General features: G+C 40.6%; 2 protein-coding genes across 5 annotated transcripts in view; both read left to right on the top strand.

Annotated features, from left to right (window-relative positions):
* PRDM10 (PR/SET domain 10) overlaps window positions 1–5,856 on the top strand; it is a 103,886-nt gene extending 98,030 nt beyond the window's left edge. The window contains exons 21-22 of the mRNA XM_047070336.1: window positions 112–215; window positions 2,849–5,856. Of these exons, the coding sequence (XP_046926292.1) occupies window positions 112–215; window positions 2,849–3,049 (305 nt within the window). The 3' untranslated portion in view covers window positions 3,050–5,856. The remainder of the gene's footprint in view (window positions 1–111; window positions 216–2,848) is intronic.
* A 974-nt stretch (window positions 5,857–6,830) lies between these two features.
* Window positions 6,831–20,144, top strand: part of NFRKB (nuclear factor related to kappaB binding protein) — a 39,708-nt gene continuing 26,394 nt past the window's right edge. For 3 of the 4 annotated variants that reach the window (XM_047070492.1, XM_047070491.1, XM_047070489.1), the window contains exons 1-4: window positions 6,831–6,908; window positions 7,970–8,048; window positions 9,274–9,429; window positions 11,954–12,155. In XM_047070492.1, the coding sequence (XP_046926448.1) occupies window positions 9,295–9,429; window positions 11,954–12,155 (337 nt within the window). In that variant the 5' untranslated portion in view covers window positions 6,831–6,908; window positions 7,970–8,048; window positions 9,274–9,294. Of the gene's footprint in view, window positions 6,909–7,171; window positions 8,049–9,273; window positions 9,430–11,953; window positions 12,156–20,144 lie in introns of those variants that run through there. The other variant, XM_047070490.1, reaches the window with a different exon arrangement.

Genomic DNA, 20,144 nt, shown 5'->3' with positions numbered 1-20,144 from the left:
AAATACATGAAAATGTCTCAATGGGGAATGTGGCCACTGGTTAGGTATTTGTTTCTACAGCTTGTATTAAAATCTGAGACCACTGAAATATGGATATTTCCTGTTTTTCAGCATCAGAGATTCAAATGATGACGCTTCCCCCAGGTCAGTTTGTGATTACAGACAGCAGTGTGGCCACTCCTGTCACCACTGGCCAAGTGAAGGCTGTTACGCCGGTAAGTTATCTGCTGATGAGGGCTTTCCTGTCCATCGTACTGCACCACTCTCCCTTGCCTCTATTTCCTATTCCTTAGCTTCCCATATCTGCGTTAGAAATACCTCCTCTGTATTCCCATAACTCCTTATGCTATATTATAACCCTTGTTTTAATTTGTTTAAATTATTGATTTACTGTCTATCTTTTCCTAGCAGACAATGAATTCCTTGAAAGCTGTATCTTGGTGTTTATCTCTTTATTCTCAGTGCCTTACACAGGAGGCTGGATTATAGCAAATGCTCAATAAATATCTATGCAATTAATAACTATAATGAACCTCCCAGGTCCATATACATACAGATTCACAATTGATTGCCTTTTTATGTGCTTTGTGGAGAGTATTCATGACTATTGGTCCTCAACTGGGTTGGGAGAAAATAATAAAATTAATATTATGGAGCTCTTTTAAACTATTTTATTTTATTTTTATTTTTTAAATTTATTTTTAAGCTTATTTATTTATTTTGAGAGAGAGAGAGAGCATGCACACAAGATGGGGAGGGGCAGAGAGAGAGGGGGAGAGAGAATCCCAAGCAGGCTCTGTGTTGACAGCGCAGAGCCCAATGTGGGGCTTCATCCCTCAAACTGTGAGATCATGACCTGAGCCAAAATCAAGAATTGGACATTTAACCGACTGAATGCAGGGCCTGAACTACCCAGGGGTCCCACTTTTAAAATACTTTATTTTATTTTGTTGTTTTTAAAAATTAAAAAAAAATGTTTATTTACTTTTGAGAGAGACAGAGTGCGAGTGGTGCATGGGCAGAGAGAGAGGGAGACACAGAATCCAAAGAAGACTCCAGGCTCTGAGCTGTCAGCACAGAGCTCGACACAGGGCTTGAATGCACGAACCATGAGATCATGACCTGAGCCGAGGTCAGACACTTGACCGACTAAGCCATCCAGGTGCCCCTGAACTCTTTTAAACATTCAATCCCCTTCCTGGTGAAAAACATTGCCATGAATTATCTTGTTATATTTAGATTAGGCAGGTCAATGTTGATTATATCTGCTATCTCTGTTTTTGTCTTCACTGGTTTGTTCCGGCTTGCCTCTAAGTAATTAGAAAATAGAGTATATAAATTTAAATTAAGAATTATACTTGTATGTGGCTAGGGATATTGGGAAGTCTTCCAGGGAAGACTGTTTCCCAAGAAGTCTCAGAGAGCAGCAGGGTAGTCTAGTGGCCTCAAAAACCTGATTGTTTTTCCCAGAGCATGCTCAGAGCTTACCCATTTCTCAGCACACAAACTCACATTCCCTAGTCTTAGGAGAGATGTATAAATCCAGAGTAACACTATTATCAGTGAAGACCATAACTAATATAAAATGGAATAGTCTCGCTGGCATAATCAGTGAAATTTTTACTGCCTATGGGACCCACTGACTCTTTACCTTTCTTTGGCCAGGAACTCGTTTGAGAACCTGATTATAGCCAAGGATGTTCCCCTTTCCCTGCCACAATACACACACACACACACACACACACACACACACACACACACACAGAGAGACACACATACATTTAAGGTACATTTTCCAGGGTTTGTAGAATTTCTAAAGCCTACCTGTGGACCACCTAGTAGTTCATTGACCCTAAGTGGAGAAACAGCCCCCTTCCTGTTAGAGAAAGACCCACATGGGAAACCAGATCATTATCAGAGATTGATGAGTGTGCACTCAGAGCACATGGCCCTAGATATAACAAATGGTTATTTGGCTATGGCTTTTGTTCTGGACAGTGCTTGGAAAGGCTACTGTCTGGGCTTTCTTCTGTGACTTCTTTTTTCTAGCCTATATAGCAGACCAATCACCCTACCAATGGACACATTCTTTCTTTAAAAATGTTAACTTAAGGGACTAGCTAGCTCCAGGTCTGTGAAGGTTTCATGATCAGAGAAAGAATAATGACAATGCATATTTTCATAAAGCTAAATTCATTCAATGTAAGGGACTTCATTCTGCGATTGTATTCTTCCTATGCTTTTGAGTGTTAAAATTTCTCTCATTTGACAGTTAGTGTCTTAAAAATGACTTTACTTGGTAAAATAAAATTTGGAAATACTTATTATTTTTAATTTGCTCATCTATGAAATTCTGAAGTCTAGGAACCTCTGACCCTGACTACTGGTCTTGGGAGCCATTCTGCCTCTTTAAGGAAACTTTATCTCTTCTGTGATGTATTTTGTATTACTCTAGCAAAGAAACTCACAAAAAACAAAAAACAAAAAATTAATCTACAGACAGCAATCTTATGAATTTCAAAATTCTTAGGAGTAGTACAATAGCACGTGTTTTCCTTTGCCACATAGATTGCTGTCATGATGCAAATTTCTGTACCTGAAGCTCTTCACTATCTCATTTGGTAAAACAATCAAAGCGCTCCTTTAAATTACCTTTGTAGTCTCTTACTCTGATCCATCCCCTCTAAAGCACTTACATAAAACATCTAACATAGGTGTCTATTTTGGTGTTACTTTGTAACATCTCCTTTCCTATTCCTTCTTTCTCTTTCCACCAAGAACCTCCCCACCAGTTTTAGACCTCAGATTTCTAAAGATCTTTTGTTTGTTTGTTTGTTTTCTGTTCTAGGGTCATTATGTGTTATCAGAAGGTCAACCAGAATTGGAGGAAAAGCAAGCTTCTGCTCTCTCTGCGGGAGTCCAGGTTCAGCCAGCCACACACGGTGACTTGGACCCCCAGACCACCAGCCAACAGCAGCCCACACAGTACATCATTACAGCCACCACCAACGGGAATGGGAGCAGTGAAGTGCATATCACTAAACCTTAACTTCCACCCTGGAGCTAGAATCCAGCAGTCACATCATGTCTTTTCTCATTCAGAAGTCTGAAAGCTTCCAACAGTTGGAACTCTTTTTTAAGATTTATCATTCACTCAAGAATTTGGAAACCACAGTTTTGACACTGTACACACCCCAGGGCTTCTTTTATCAAGGTCATCTTTACCAAAATGACTCTTCAAACCCTAGGAACTTCTGCCATGGAATGGAGACCTTTAAGCGGAAAGTGGATTTCAAGGTGGAGAGACTTTGCCTTGCTCTTGAGTTGTTTTTTTTAATACATTGGTGGGCCTTACTTTTCCTTTGTGGAAATATTAAGTGGTGTATCACGTTTGTACCAAAGGTGGAGAAAGGATGTGCCAAGTTCATGGCCACTGGACTTCTTAATTCCGCGCCATGGCACCATAGGAGAGGGGCATTTCATTAGGTCAGAACTGCTTCATCTTCTGAGTTTGCATTTTCAGTAATTTAACAAAGGGAGCCTATTGAATATGAAAATAAAAATGATGAATAGGTTTGACAGTGATGTTCTGAAGGAAAAATTGTCTAGATTTTTCTTATTGCTGATCAAAACAAAACAAAACAAAACAAAGCGACTTGCCTCTTTGGGAAAACTGTTGGCAGGCCATTACTGGTAGTGCTTTGCACAGATGCTGGCCTTCAGCAGCTTAGGCCAGAACCTCCTGTTCTGATAGAAGTTACTTTCTTAGTCTACAATGGTAGACTCCCTGTAAGAGAAAAGGTTTGTTTGATGTCAGCAGAATTTGAACTCCTACATTAAAGCTTTGCCTCCCGTTCTCTGGTTGTGGTGTATTAAGAAGGAGGTATTCAAGATATTGGTACCAACAAAAATTACTAAGATAATTATGTATAGATAAAGTGGAAAGCACTGAAGCCTTGTCCTGCCTTGCAGGATCCATTTACCATTCACTGGTGAAGGATGAATTCCTTGATCTTACCAGGTGTACATTCAACTCACATCATTCAGTGTATTTTAATACTTCTCATGCTGTCTTAAAATGAACATTCTTTAAGGTTGGATGGAAAAGTGGCCCTCCTTATTTCTTAACACTTTTAACTTCTGCATATTATAACTCATCTGGACCTTTTGATAAGATGACCACCTTCACACTTAGGGGAAAAATAGAAATATTGGGACCATTTATATGTCAAGGCAATTATAAGGGATATGGAAGAAATCTAATCTTTATGTATCTTACACTGTCATTTGGGAGAGGGAAAAAATCTCAGTGACAGTTTTGTTTTCTTTCTTTTTTTTTTTTTTACATGTCTTCCTGTTTGCAGTCTTGTTAACTATGAATTCAATGGGGAGAAAGTATTTCCCTTCTTTTTACTGTACATTCCAATTGTACACATAAAACATCGCAGAAATCAGAATGTATTTTAACAACTTTTTGTGACATACTAACGCATTTTTAGAGTACTTATTGTGTGATAGAACTTACCACTCCAGAATAGAAAGACCTAACTTCAATTTCAAATGAAGTTAGCTAATCTATTTTATTTACATTTCTGGGCAAAAACTCATTCTGTAAATTAAAAGTATAGGCTTCATCACAGTAAAGATACCTTCCTGGAAAGGAAACAATTCTGTTGAAATAACTTTACTAATATGTAGATTTTGCACTTTATTTTTGAGACCTCATCCATTCAGTTATCCCTGAAAATTTGGGCACTAAGAGAATATGAGAAAGTTACTTGATAAATGTGTAGGAACTAGGGATGGACTCTATCTTTGGTAACAAAGAGGTAATGTCGATGTTTTCAATAGAAAATATTGACCCTGAGTCACAAAACAGAGACTCTGGGTCCCAAAGTCCCACAGTGTAATGATTGTAAATATCTTAGTGTCCGATCTAGAAAGACTAGGTGAGGAATATTAGACTTTGCCAAAGGTCCAGTTTAATTTTTACACCTTAAATTTGGCCCTGTTGGGTCCTTTTTAATTTGAACCAGCAAGGCACCTCCCCTTCCCTCAGGAATAACTTATTGATTAAAATAGAAGTCTGTCACTGAACGGAATGTTCATTTTATGCCAGTTATTTCAAGTTGTAAAATACACAGAAGAAAATACTTTGGAAGGACCTCTCTGTTTCTTTGCCATCTAAGTTTTTTTTTTTTAATTTTAATTTTAATTTTTTTTTTTTACTTTTTTTTTGTCCTTATGTGGAGTAAGTAAAGGATCTGAAACTATTTTGTATCAACCAGAGATGCAGTTGGCGGTAAAGCCAAACAACACTTCTTTAAGATCAGGTATTCTGCACGTTCATTCCAAGTTGACAGATTTTCAAAAGGACTTGGATTTGAAGAGATGGTAGATTAAAGCCATCTGAAGACCAATATATGGGGGAAAAATGTGTGTAGCCAATGTTTATATTGTGGCCTCTCTTCAGACGCATTGGCACTCTAAACTTCAATCAGTGCAGTGTGAAAATTTCAGAGTAGGTTACGTATAGATTTTACATTTTTATTGTTTGATTTGTGCCCACATAAATAGACATTTCATCATGTAAAATTCCTATTATTCTGGAAAAACCTATTGTTTTGATCTTGAATTGTTTTCTGATTTGGAATTATCCTTTCAAAAAACTCTCAAGATATCTAGGGCTAAAAAGCACTTCATGAGATGCTAAAGCTGACCCACAGGTTGAAAATGTTGACCCTATCCTGTTATTTAAATGTGAACATTTATTGTACATTCAGTGAGTTACAGTGTTAATAGTCTTGTGCTACTCAGCAGGTGTAAAAATTAATAAATATTTTTTTTTAATAAACATCTTCCTTGTTTGTATGTGTGAAGCTACTGAGATGGTTAATTTTTTTTTTTTTTTTAATATTATTACAGTGTTTTGACTCTGGTTTACTCAGGTCAGGGTCTGGTCAGAGACCCAACATAAGGGAACTTAGGGATGACAACTATGGAATGGTGTTCCCCTGCCCTTTTACTTGGTGGTTCCTAATTCAAGAACTTTCCCATGGTCTAAGTGGCAGGGACTAAGGGTAGGTGGGCAGCTAGCAGGGGAGCAAAGACTGGGCTTTGTTTGGAAACCGCTGTTTTCCATCAAGGGAGGAACATTAGTTTGGCCTGCCAGCTTTCCTGACATTTCCATCCAGTAGAGAGAGCTGAGTATGGTTTCTACAACATTGGTGGGAGTAGCTGTGGATTAAGTAGTCTGAAGCTGTTCTAAATAAGACCTGGTGAATACGAAAGGGACCTACATTCTTAACAAGAACGTTATCTAGTTTAAATTTAAATGTATTTCTTCGACGTGTGTACTTTCTTTCCGACAGTCAGCGGTCCAGGGACAGGAGGAAGATATGAGGACACGCAGGGGCACAGGCTCCGAGTCTGCGTTCTCCTCACTGAAACTCAAGAAACTGATTTTCCCAGCTGTAAAATGAGAATAGTGCATAAGAGCACACAGCTGTAGTACAAAGATAGGGGATAGAAAGTGCTTAGCACAGTGTCTGGAGCAAGGGCTCTCTGCAAACGTTGGCTAATAAAATTGCATTCACTCATTCATGGGCCTCAGTTCTCAGCCAGGTAGACTACAGACGGACACTGGCAGCTTCCAAGCCAGGTGAGACCAACAGGCAGCTTGCAAACTGCAGCCCAATATAGAGCAGCGCTGGCTCGCGTTGCCCCAGACCCCGCCCCGCGCGGCCCCGCCCCCGGTACTCTACAGGCCCCGCCCCGAAAAACCCCGCCCCTTCCGCCGCCCGAGTCCAGAGCGTGCGCGCACCGAGACGCCTTGCGGGAGCGAGCGCGTCCAGGAGCCCGCGGGCCGAGAAGCGCTGCGGGAAGGGAGACCCGCGCCTGCGGCTCAGGTGAGGGCGGGCCCGGGGCGGTGAAAGGGTTAAAGTGGAGCCGGGGAGCCGGGGGAGGGAGCGGCTGGGCCTCTGAGGCTCTCTGCTCCTGTGGGCCAGAGACCGGGGAACGAGCGTGTTGGGAGCCGGGCGGCCGGGTGGGTGGGGGTTAGGGTTAGGCACGGTGTGGGGGAGGGGCCGTGGGCGCTGAGGTGCAGCTTAGAGGGGCGGGACCCGGGCCTTGGGCAGGGCGGGGTTGGCTAGGGAGGGACTTGCTGCTGGGGCGGCGGATTTGGAGAGAGCTTTTGCTCCGGAAACAGCCACGGGTTTAGCTTCTGCGTTCGGGAGGGTCCAGGAGGCCAGGCTAGCCCAGGTACAGAGAAAAGGCCCTTGGTAGACGCCTTCCGGGTCTAGTTAAGGGGGCTAGGACGCCACAGGATTTAGAAATCCTTGGCTTCCGGGGTTCAAATCCTCTGGCAGCTACCTGCTTTTTTTATTTTGGGATCCTGTTCAGAATAGTAGCAGGACAAAGGTTGCCGCTCAGATAGATTAAATTTAGCTACACCTCCATGGTAGTTGAAGAAACTGTGAACAAAGTTGTGAAACGGGCGATCCTCCTAAGAGGCCGGTAGAACATTGGCTTTGCAGTTATTACCCTGTTCTATGTCAATTCTGTAAAGAGGACCCTACTCTGAACATCGGTTGCTGCTGCAGAAATTTTTTTTTCTGTTTTAAAGTTTTGTTAAACTCATGTGTCATGTGCTTTCTCACCTGCTTGGGTTATTTAGGCACCAAGAATGTTCAGGATGTTGTAATTCGCCATGTACTGAAAGGTGATGGAGTACAATTGCTTGGAGACCATCTGCTTTGTTCAACACTTATCTTCCTGCTGTATCTTTACATAATCTGAAATCTCTAAAAGATAACTTGAAATAATTTGTGGGAAGATGCTTACTTTAGTAGTATTACAGTTCTGTTTTTTATCATTTAAGGATTTTGGAATCAATTCATTACAATACTGTGTTTACATGACTGCATTAAGTCATATAAACTGTTATCCATCTGGAGATTATTTATTGTAGGATTCCAAGATTAGAAATAGTACACAGGACCTGGTACAACCCCTCTGTCTTCCAGATAAGGAAATTGACACTCGGCAAGGTAAGATTTGCCTAACGTCACCGAGATTAAGCTAGAAGTTTGGCATTTTGACTGTTAAGTCTGTTTTTAGATTCCATTTTAATGCGCTTGTTAGGTAGGTATAGGAGAGAGGTAGGTATAGGAGAGAGAATGGGATTAGCAAATGTTTGTAGAGTGATTCCTTTCTGTGGTCCTGTTAGTTTTGTTCAATCCTATGGCAGTTGTACAGCTGATTTCTAGCCATTAGCCTAAGGAAATGCTCTCTGAAAATGTGTTAATATGTACATTTCTAAAGGTGACTAGCGGCGTTCAGTTATTATAGGAAGGAGAAACAACATTACATTTACATGGTTATAAATATCAGATGGACCTTTAGTTGTCAGATTGACTACTAAATTTACTGGCTGTCATGATCAAGTGCTTGGAAGCCCCGCAGTTTATGTGGACTAAAGTCATATTACCATGCTCCCTTTTCACAATTTCAATTGAGAGTTTATACAGGAGGTATAGTGAATATCTGTTTGTAGTCAGGCAAACCTGAGTTTCAGTCCTACCCCTGGGGTTGGGCAAGTTATTTGTCTGCTTTGATCCTCAATTTTAATATTTCTAGAATAGATATGATAACCCTGTCTCACACAGTTGTAGGAATTAAATGAGAAACATGAAAGGCCTTGGACTTAATAGGTCTTCATTAAATGACTTACTGTTAGCATCTGAGCTTTACTAGTCTATATGGATTGTCAGAGATTTTTCTTTGTGAAAGTACAACAAAGAATTACTAAAAAAACGAAACAATAACTGTTAGATTATTTTATAGCGGAGAGATTATTGGCCTGAGAAGTTTAAATTATGAACTCTGATCTGTTTATCCTTTAATCTCTAAGTCTCATTTTGCTCAAATATAAAATGAAGGTGTAAGAAATTCTGTAGATTTGGAAGCATTCTGAGCAGTAAGAGACCTACTAGAAAAGGTTTGAAGGTGTAAGAAATTCTGTAGATTTGGAAGCATTCTGAGCAGTAAGAGACCTACTAGAAAAGGTTTGAAGATTGAGATAAGAATGCAGTGGTACAAGAGTGCAGAGGTGTGTAGTTACACTTAGGGTATGAGGATAAGGTATAAAACTAGACTTGAGATTGACTATTTTCTGGGCCAGAATATTTTCTGAAGGAGTGTTAATATCAGCCAGATCCCTTGGATTCCTGCCTTTCGGTATACCTAGAGGTATGACTGCATATATTTGTCTAGATTATCTGTGAAACATAAACAATGGATTCCTTGGACCATATGCTGACGGATCCCCTGGAACTGGGTCCATGTGGAGATGGCCATGGCACACGTATTATGGAGGACTGCCTCCTGGGGGGCACCAGGGTTAGTCTGCCTGAGGACCTTCTGGAGGATGTAAGTAGTAGCACCGCCACCACCTTTTTCTATCGCCTTGTGTATAACTGCTATGCTAAACCTTTTCCACACCCTACAAGTTTTCAGTCTTTCGTGCTCTCTTTGGTTTCATTTTATATATTGCATTCAGAGTGATCTCTCTCTCTTTTTTCCATGCCGTTCTGCCATCTTGGCTCCCTCCCCCTCTCTCTTTTTTTAACATAAAATTTTTAACATTCTGATTAAAGAAGAAACTATAAGCTACATCCTGCATGTTTAATAATATGTCAATATGATAGTATTATAGAAGCCCTGTTTTTAACCAATTTTGACCAATTAACAAGAAATTGTATATTTTAAGGACAAAATTATGGTTGTGTTTACATTAAATTGGTTACCCACGTTGTGGATCATGAAACAAAACCCAAACATACTATCTCTGTTAATAAAGTAACCCTGTAGTCAGTTAATAGTGCATGGAGATTTGTGTGCTTCTGGCCTCTTTCACAGGTAGGCTGTGTAAACACCATCATTATTAAGGTGGCTACTACTTATTAAGTGCTTATTAATATGCAAGGCACTACGTATGCCAAAACATGTGTTTAACTATCTTGTTTATTTTGCCATGTTTTACTTATAGAGAACAGGTATAGAGTGTCATTTAGCAAACATTTATTTGTGCATTATCTGATTTTAGGAGATAATTTCACTTAGTTATAATTGGTTCAGATTTTTCTTCCATAATACGTCAAACATTGTAGATAGAATTAAAGCCACCATTTATTCTCTTTGCCACCTGAAGTAACAATTACTGAAGTTGACATATATATCCTTCTCATCCATGCTTTCTGTACCTACTCTTTCAAATAAATTTCTTCATGTTATTCGTTTAGTCAGCAAACACTTTATGAAGTACCTACTCTCTGCCCGACACTGAGATACTAGGCATAAAGTGGTATGCAAAAGTAGATTTACAGGGGAAGATCTTGGATACTGAGGTGCATTGGTACATGAATGCAGAAATGTCTACCAGGTGGTTGGATTTCTGGGTTGTCTCCTGCTTACGTTGGTGGCTCTCTGTTGTCCTTAGGATAATGTCACAAGTATTTAACACATTTATAGGTCCCTTGCTCCTCTTTTCTTCTGTCTGCTGCCCCCCCCTCATTTGTGTTCTTGTCCTAGCCATACATTGCCTCAACTCTTTTAATTATAAAAAAAGTAAAATGTGGGGCGCCTGGCTGGCTCAGTTGGTGGAGAGTGTGGCTCTTGATCTCAGGGTCGTGAGTTTAAGCCCCACGTTGGGCATGGAACCTACTTAAGAAAAAAAGTGAGATGTATCATAAGAGCATATAAAATCCATGTTTCTACAGTATGTATACAATTGAAGCAGTAATAAAACACCCAACTAGCTACTACTTGGGTTAAGAAGTAGAATGGGCCCATTCAAGCAGTATCATTCAAGCGCCCATCTCATCCCTCTTCATTCTCCCCTCAGGTAACTGCTGTCCTTTCTTTCATATTAATTCTTACATTTTTATGCTTTTGCTCTGTGGATTTTAAAAATTTTTATTTATGTATTTTTAAGTAATTTCTGTGCCTGATGTGGGGCTTGAACTCCTGACCCTGAAATCAAGAGTCGCGTGCTCTACCGACTGAGCCAGCCAGACACCCCTGCTCTGTGGACTTTTAACTCTCCTGCCTCATCATCTTTTTTTCCCCCTTTCCTTATCCCTTAATTAACTACCTTAAATGTCACTTCCTCTGGTATATGTTCCCTGACATCTAGAGTCTGGGAGGTGTGCTTCTCCTATGTGCTTATATGCACATTAGCACGTCTTAAGCAACATTGTAATTGCTTGTTTTCCCCTCCAGGCAATGTGTATACCATCCTGCTGCTGGTCTCTCTTGTGAGGTGACCTCAACTCCTCAAGTTCTCTCCCATGTTAACTGTTTGCTGCCCCTCATTTTAAGCTGAATTCAGTTGTCCATCATACCCCTTGTTGGCAGAAATGAAATTCTCTTTACTGAGATTGTTTTTCCTTTGGATTATTTTTAACATTAAAAAAATGTTTGTTTATTTTGAGTCGGGGGGAGACAGACGGAGAGAAGGGGAGACCGAGAGGGGGAGAGAGAGAATCCTAAGCAGGCTCCACACTCAGCGCAAAGCCTGACCTGGGGCTTGATCTCATCAACAGTGTGATCGTGATTTGAGCTGAAATTAAGAGTCAGATACTTAACCGACTGAGCCACCCAGGCACCCCTCCTCTGGATTATGATTTACTGTTGGGTATAAGATAGTGGTTTATATGTAGTCTTTATTATTTTCTAAGATTTGAGCATTGAATGAAGATAATTGACACTTTGGTTCAAACAAACTTAAGAACTTGGATGCAGTGATGGTTACACAGCACTGTGAATGTACTTAATATCACTGAGGTGTACACTTAAAAATGGATAAAATGGTAAATTTTCTGTTCTGTATATTTTACCGCTCACAGGAAAAGTTAAAAGCTTGTTTTTCTCCTGGTTTTCTGAATTCTCCTAGCCCGAAATATTCTTTGATGTAGTCAGCCTCTCAACGTGGCAGGAAGTATTGAGTGAGTCTCAGCGTGAACACCTCCAGCAGTTTCTGCCTCACTTTCCTGAAGACAGTCTCGAGCAGCAGAATCAGCTCGTCCTAGCCCTGTTCAGTGGGGAGAACTTCCGCTTTGGGAACCCTCTGCACATTGCCCAGAAGCTTTTCCGAGGTATGCTGCTTGTCATTCTATTGTTGAGAGGAGTGGGAGAAGTAGGAACACATTCACTTACACGAATACTCCTTCTTCACTTATTGTGTAATCACAGCCCCGTTACCACACCCAAGAAATTTTGCACTGAGCAAATAAGATCACAGACTGTCTCACATTCAGGTGTTCTCAATTGTTCCCTAAATCTTCTTTATAGTGGTCACTTATTTATTTATTTATATTTTGAGAGAGAGGGCACATGTGAGAGGGGCAGAGAGAGAAAGAATCCCCAGAGGGAGGGAGGGAAGGAGAGAGGGAGGGAAGGAGGGAGGGAGAGAGAGAGAAAAAGAAAGTGGGGCTCACCTGAAGTGGAGCTTGTGTTTTACCTGAAGCAGGGCTCGTGCTCACCAGATGTGGGACTTGAATTCATGAACCGTGAGATAATGACCTGAGCCGAAGTCAGATCCTTAGTGACTGAGCCACCCAGGTGCCTTATAGTGGGTCTTTCAATTCAGGATCTCTTCAAGGTTCATGTATTGTGTTGGATTTCATGTCTCTTGGCTCCCTGAATCTGGGGCCCTCTGCCTTTTTTTCTTTGTCTTTCAAAAGCATGACTTGTTTTTTTTCAATTTAAGTTTAGTTGACATATAATGTTAGTTTCAGGTGTACAACATTGTGATTCTGTATGTATATTCTGAAGTAATCCCCATAATACATCTAGGTACCATCTGTCACCCTGTAAGTTATTACATATTATTAGCTATATTTCTTGTGTTATATATACATTGTATCCTTTTGTCTTATTTTATAACTGGAAGTTTGTAGCTTTTAATCCCCTTCCCTGTTTTGCACAGCCTAACCCTTGCCCCCCTATAAGGCAGTCACCGCATTGTCTATATCTAGGAGTCTGTTTTTTTAGTTGCTCATTTGTTTTTCAGATTTTACATAAAAGTAAAATTATATGGTATTTGCCTTCCTCTGACTTATTTTAGGAAGGATAATATCCTCTGGGTCCATCCACGTGGTCTCAAATGGCAAGATTTCATTTGTTTTTTAAGCTGAGTAATAATTTCCATTATGTATATGTAAAATGTTTATCCATATATTTATCTTTATTCATCTGCTGATGGACACTTAAGTTGCTTCCATGGCTTGACTCAGTGCACATAGGGATACATATACACTTTTGAGTTAGTGTTTTCAGTCCCTTCATATAAATACCCAAAAGTGGAATTGCTGGATGCTAGTTCTTTTCTTCATTTTGAGGAACTCCATACTATTTTCCACAGTGGCGGCACCATCTTTCATTCCCACCATTAGTGCATAAAGGTTTCATTTTCTCCACATCCTCATCTACACTTGTTATTTCTTGTCTTTTTGATAATAGCCATTCTTTTTTAAATTTTAAATGTTTAAAAAAATTTTTTTAATGTTTATTTATTTTTGAAGGAGAGAGAGAGAGTGAGCAGGGGAGGAGCAGAGAGAAAGGGAGACAGAATCCAAAGCAAGCTCCAGGCTCTGAGCTGTCAGCACAGAGCCCGATGCAGGACTTGAACTCACCATGAGACCATGACCTGAGCCAAAGTCGGATACTCAACTGACTGAGCCACCTAAATGTTTATTTTGAGAGAGAGAGTGAGTGAGGACGAGCCGGAACGGGCAGAGTGAGAGAATCCCAAGCAGGCTCTGTGATGTCAGTGCAGAGTCCAACATGGGCTTGATCTCAGGAACTGTGAGATCATGATCTTGATCTGATCAGAGATCCAGAGTCAGATGCTTAACTGACTGCGCCACCCAGGTGCCCCAATAATAGCCATTCTGACAGGTGTAGGTATCTTGTGGTTGTGATTTGCATTTTCCTGGTGATTAGTGATGTTGAACATCTTTTTCACTTATCTGTTGGCCATCTGAATGTCTTCTTTGTATAAATATTTATTCAGGTTCTCTGCCCATTTTTAACTGGATTGTTTTTTTTGGTGTTGAGTTGTAGGAGCTCTTTATATGATGCAGATATTAACCCCTTATTGGATAAATCATTTGCGGATATATTCTCCATTCAGCAGGTTGCCTTTTTGTTTTGTTGATGGTTTCCTTTGCTTTCCTTTGCTTTTTAGTTTGATGTAGTCTCATTTGTTTATGTTTTGCTTTTGTTCCTCTTGCTTGAGAGAGAACCAAAAAAATATTGCTCAGACTGATGTCCCAAGAGTTTACTGCCTGTGTTTTTTTTCTAGGAGTGTTGATGTTTACATTTAAATTTTTAATCTCCTTTGAGTTTATTTTTGTATGTGATGTAAGAAAGTGGTCCAGTTTCATTCTTTTGCATGTAGCTGTCCAGTTTTCCTATCACCATTTGTTGAAGAGACTGTCTTTTTGCCATTGTATATTTTTGTTTTCTTTGTTGTAAGTCAATTGACTGTATAATTTGAAGGTTTATTTCTGGACTCTGTTCTGTTCCATTGATCTGTGTGTCCTTTGTGCCAGTCCCATAGTGTTTGGATTACTGTAGTTTCACTGTGTAGTTTGAAACAAAGGAACGTGATATTTTGTGCTTTTTTTTTTCTTTCTCAAGATTACTTTGGCTATTTGGGTGGTTCCATACAAAACACACTGATAGTTTTGAAGAGTCCAGGGCACTTGAATTGTAAAATGTCCTGCTTTCTGGGAATTGTCTTGTTTTCTCATGATTAGATTTGGGTTAAACATTTTGCCACAAATGTTAAATGGGAAATTTTACCCCGCCCCAATCACTTCAGGAGGCACGTGATGTCAGCTTTTCAATGTTGGTAATGATGCGTTTGATCTCTTGGTTAAGTGGTATCTGCCAGACATACTGTTTGTAACGGTATATTTTTTCCTTCCTAATTAAGAAGGAAAATGTAGGATTAATACTTTGGGACCATGTGATATTATTCTTACTCCAAAGCCTTTGGTTTACTCAGTGGTTTAACATCCAGTGATGATCCTTGCTTGAATCTGTTATTACACTGGGGATTGCAGAATGTTTTGGGGCCACTGTTAAGCCACCATTTCCTCTCCAATGGAGAGAAGCAGAGGGAAGCCTCTTCTCCCCTCTTTGGGGTGACTTTGCTTTGGCAGGCAGTCCTGAAAGTACAGTGCATCTTCTTGAGTTTTGTTAAACTGGGCAACGTGATAGCTACAAAAGCCTGGAGAGAACAGGCTTATCATTGCAGATCTTTCATTACCTCGGCTATTTTAAAACTAGCATTCCCTCGTTTGGTGGGTTATTGGTTTAAAGAGGAATTCTCCTCTGTAGTTGGCAAAGGTTTCCTGCAGCCAGCGGCCTTAGGTGGGAGTAAACCGTCTCTTCCAGTAGAGCTTGCCTGGTTTTAGAGGGGTTCTGTCAGGGACTTGTGTAGTGTTTGCACTACACAAACACAAAACAATAGGATTGTCTGGTGAGGATACAGACAAGGAATGTCAAGACAGGAATTCCTGTGTGTTTGACCCTGACCACTGTCCTATTTCAGGTCTAGTGTTGCTGCAGATGTTTGCAGTTCCATGGTTGTTAGTTCTTTCTGAGCTGTCATTGTGTTCCCATATTCTTTTACCTTGGGTTATCTTTCCTGATTCTGTTTTAAATATCCTCCTGTTTCATAAAGGATCTTGTGTCATAAACTCCTCACTTCCCACTTCCAAACTCCACCCCAGCTCCCTGTGTTCATTTCCATTCTGACCCACTTTACTTGTCTCAGAGGAAGGAGGAGTTTTTTCTTCTGTTTAAGATTAACCTGTGTTCGTGATCCTTTCATCTTTTACATCCTCTGGGACCTTTTTTCCTCAGTTAACCATCCCTTCTGTCCTGTGGATTCACATTATTTCGCTATTCACTCCACATGCTCTTCTTCAGCCTATGGATGCGACCAGGGGTCTCAGACTAAAAAAAGTCCTCAACCATCTGTCCCCTCTGTTGTCTTCTGTCATTTGCCTTTTCATCTCTAAACTTGTTGAAAGGTATCCATAGATAGCTGTCTCTTTCAGTCATTCTTCCCGTTCCCTCATGGCTCTTACCTTATGACCTCACAGAGAGTACTCTTACTAATGCCACCAGTGACTGCTTTTTTTCTTTCCCTTCAACGTTTGTTTACTTTTAAATTTCAGAGCTACAGAAGACTTCATAATAGACAAAGTCCCAAGATTTTATAATGGACACTCATATACAGTTGACCCTTAAACAACACAGACGGAGGGGTGCCTGCTTCCCACTCACTCACAAATCCGTGTATAGCTCGATTCTCCGAGAACTTAACTAAAAGCCTATACTATTGACCAGAAGCCTTACTTACAATAATCTGTTAACACTTTGTATATTGTGTGTGTTACATAAATTGTTTTTACAATAAAGTCAGCTAGAGAAAAGAAAACACTATTAAGAAAACCATAAGGAAAATACAGTTGTAGCATGTACTGTAAAAAATCCACGTATAAGTTGACCCGCACAGTTTAAACCCATGTTCAGGGGCGCCTGGGTGGCTCAGTCAGTTGAGCGTCCGACTTCAGCTCAGGTCATGATCTCATGGTTCGTGAGTTCAAGCCCCATGTCGGACTCTGTGCTGAGGGCTCAGAGCCTGGAACCTGTTTCAGTTTCTGTGTCCCCCTCTCTCTGCCCCATCTCCACTCATGCTCTCTCTCTGTCTCAAAAATAAATAAACACTAAAAAAATAAATAAATAAAATCCATGTTCGAGGGTCAGCTCTGTCCTTCACCAGGTTCACCAGCTATTAATGTTAACATTTTACCACATTTACTCTCATCATTACTGCATATATGATTACCATCATTGTTTTGCTGAACCATTTGAAAGTATTGCAGACATTGCATCTCTAAATTTTTCAGCATTAATCTCTGAGGAATAAGAACATTGTCTTACATAACCACAAATGATCAGATTCAGAAATACTGTAAACACAATTTTTCTGTATTTAGATTTTGTATATTAATATAAAACATAATGTTGACATACTGTTATATAGTCCATGCTCATATCTCACCAATTGTTCCAGTGAGCATTTTTTCCTGCTCCATGTCTCTTTTATTTTTTTTAATTAAATTTTTTTTTTGAGAGAGAGCGCACATGCATGTGTGTGTGAGTGGGAGAGGGGCAGAGAGAAAGAGAATCCCAAGCAGGCTCCACACTGTCAGTGCAGAGCTGGATGTGGGGCTCGAATTCATGAACATGAGATCATAACCTAAAGTCAGCCACTTAACTGAGCCAGCCAGGCACCCCGGTAGAGCACAGCATCTGTTGTCTTGACCACTTCCTCCATCTTGAGACTTTCCCCCACTTTGTATCAGTGGCTCTTCCCTGGCCTGGATGTCTTCCTGTGTCTTTGACACCCTATCCCCTACCCCACTTTCTTTGCTAACCGCTCATCCACTCATTGTTCTTGTCTGTTCCTGCTGTTGAGGCTCCTTTCTTACCTCCTTACTTGCCTTCTTTCACTCACCATCTCTTCACTGATGACTGTTGTCTGGGCTGCTTTAGCAGCCATCTCCACACAGCTCCCAGAGTGAGCTTCTTAAAACTCACTTTGCAGAATATTTAGCAGTTGCCTTCACTTGAAGTAAAATTCAGTGCCTTCAAGGCTCTTTGTGACCTGGCCTCGGCCCACTTACCCAACTTCATCTGGTACTACTCCTTTTCTCCCTGTTATCTAGACCAGCACTGGTCAATGGAAATATTACATGGGCCGTGTGTTCAAATTAAAAATTTCCAGTAGACATATTAAGAATTATAAAGGCAGTTAATTTTAATAGGATTTTAATTTACCATAATTATTAATAATTTCAATTGTATTTACTTCATACAAAATATTTTTAACAGACATATAGTATTTTTTTTTAAGTTTATTTGTTCTTAGAGCGAGTGCACGAGCAGGGGAGGGGCATAGAGAGAGGGAGAGAGAGAATTCCAAATTGGCTCTGTGCTGTCAGTGCGGAGCCCAACATGGGGCTTGATATCACAGACTTGATCATGACTTGAGCCAAAAAAGATTCAGATGCTTAACCAACTGAGCCACCCAAGCTTTCAAAAAGTGGGGGAAACTAAAAACTGAAGGAATAGAATTTTCAAGAAATACAGAGGCAAAAAAGATATTAGTCTAATTTTTATATATCAAATAGCATCAATAGCATTGAACTCTGGGCTTGTTTCTTGAAGGTCACACTTCCTATTTCCCTACAGCAGGCAGCATAGCAAGGTGGGTAAGAGCCTGGGCTCTGGAGCTAGGCTACCTGGGTTGAAACCTGATTCCCCTTTTATTGGCTGTGTGAACTTGGGCAAATTATTTAGCTTCTCTGTGCCTCAGTTTCTTCATCTGTAAAATGAGGATTTAGTAGTGCCTTTTTTATGGGGTTATTATGAGGATCGAGTGAGTTAATATATGCAAGGTCCTTACATAGTGGTGGTTGTCAGGTCTGCTCTAAGCATTTGTTATTATTACTTACCTTTGATAGTATTAGGGTGGTTGGGGGGAAAAAGAGAAAAACACTGTGTAATTTGATCCCTCATTTTATCTTTTCTAAGATTTAGCTTCTGAATCTTGCCCTCTCAGTTCTCATCATGGCCCATCTGCTCAAGTCTAATACGTCCACAGTGGACCTCTCCTTGACCTGTTTATTTCAGGCAGTGATTTCAGATGCTCAGGTTCAATGACAGGGTACCACGTTCAGTTGACCTTCCCATTGCCTTGGTCCTGCCCCAGCATCAGAACTATCAGCAGGTCTAATCCCTCTCTCAGAAATATATCTCAAGTCTCTCTACTTCTGTACGTGCCAGACATTGTTCAATGTTGTGGAGGTGTGATGGCCTTACATTCAGAGAAGGAAAAATAGATGGTGAACAAGCAAATACTTACTGGCATTAAGTACTTCAAAGAAAGAGGAGGGTAATGGGACTAGAGTGATGGTAAGGAGCTGTGTTAGAACTGGTGGCTGGCCAGGCCTTCTCTGATGAGATGACAGCAGAACAGGCTTAGCGAGGGTAGGAGGAGCAAGCCGTGAAAATATTAGGTGTTAGTAGGAAGCATTGCAGGTAGAGGGAACTTCAAGTACAAAGGCCTTGAGAAAGTCAGATACGTGGCCTGTTCAAGAAACAGCATGGAGGCCATTGGGGCTGGGGTAGAGGGAGGAAATGGGAGACTGGTGAAGATGAGGCCAGAAGTAGCCCAGGATAGATTGTGAAGGCCTGCCAGGCCATCTTTGGACCTTGGCTTTTATTCTAAGTGTGGAGGGAAGCCGCCATCATCTCACCTGGACCCTTGCAGTAGTTTTCCTTCTTCCTCCCTCCATGTCATTCTGTTTTAACCTCTTCAAATTATTTGCGTTCCACTTAGGATAAAATCCAGCTCCACCTGTGACCTGCAAGTTTCAGTGTGGTTGGATCTCCACCCAGCTTCCTCAGGCATCGCACGCCCCCCCTAGCTACAGCCCACTCTGTGTTAGTCATGCAGACATTTCCTTAGGTTTGGGGACATGCCAAGTTCGTTCTTGCTTCAGGTCCTCCCTTAGCACAGGCTGTTCCTTTCGCCTTTTCACCATTTTTACTTCTCATTTGTAAATTCCAATTTATTTTCCTCTTAATGAAACTTTTTAAAACGTTTGTATAACTTTTACCAGTCAGTTAACATTTTGCCACAATTGCTTTAATCAGACTTCATTTTATGTCTCATTCTTTAGAGATCCCTTTCCTGAAACTCCTCCTTACTCTCTACAATTTTTTCACATTAATTTCCGATAGTACTTACAAGAGTTGACTATTTACCTGTTTGCCTGTTTCTTTTTTTCTTCTTCTTCTTCTTCTTTTTTTTTTTTTTTTATTTTAGAGAGCATGCAAGTGGTGGATGGGGCAGAGGGAGAGAGAAAGAATCTTAAGCAGGCTCCACGCTCAGCATGGAGCTGGATGCGGGGCTTGATCCTACAACCCTGGGATTCTGACCTGAGCGGAAATCAGAGTCAGACACTCAACTGACTGAGGCACCCCTGTTTATTTTC

The sequence above is a fragment of the Lynx rufus genome, unplaced genomic scaffold, assembly GCF_022079265.1.
Source record: "Lynx rufus isolate CCGP_SWC_20201006 ecotype Redwood Valley unplaced genomic scaffold, mLynRuf1.p SCAF_9, whole genome shotgun sequence".
Lineage (NCBI taxonomy): Eukaryota > Metazoa > Chordata > Mammalia > Carnivora > Felidae > Lynx > Lynx rufus.
Note: the sequence above shows the minus strand (reverse complement) of the source record. Positions and strands in the feature narration are given on the sequence as shown.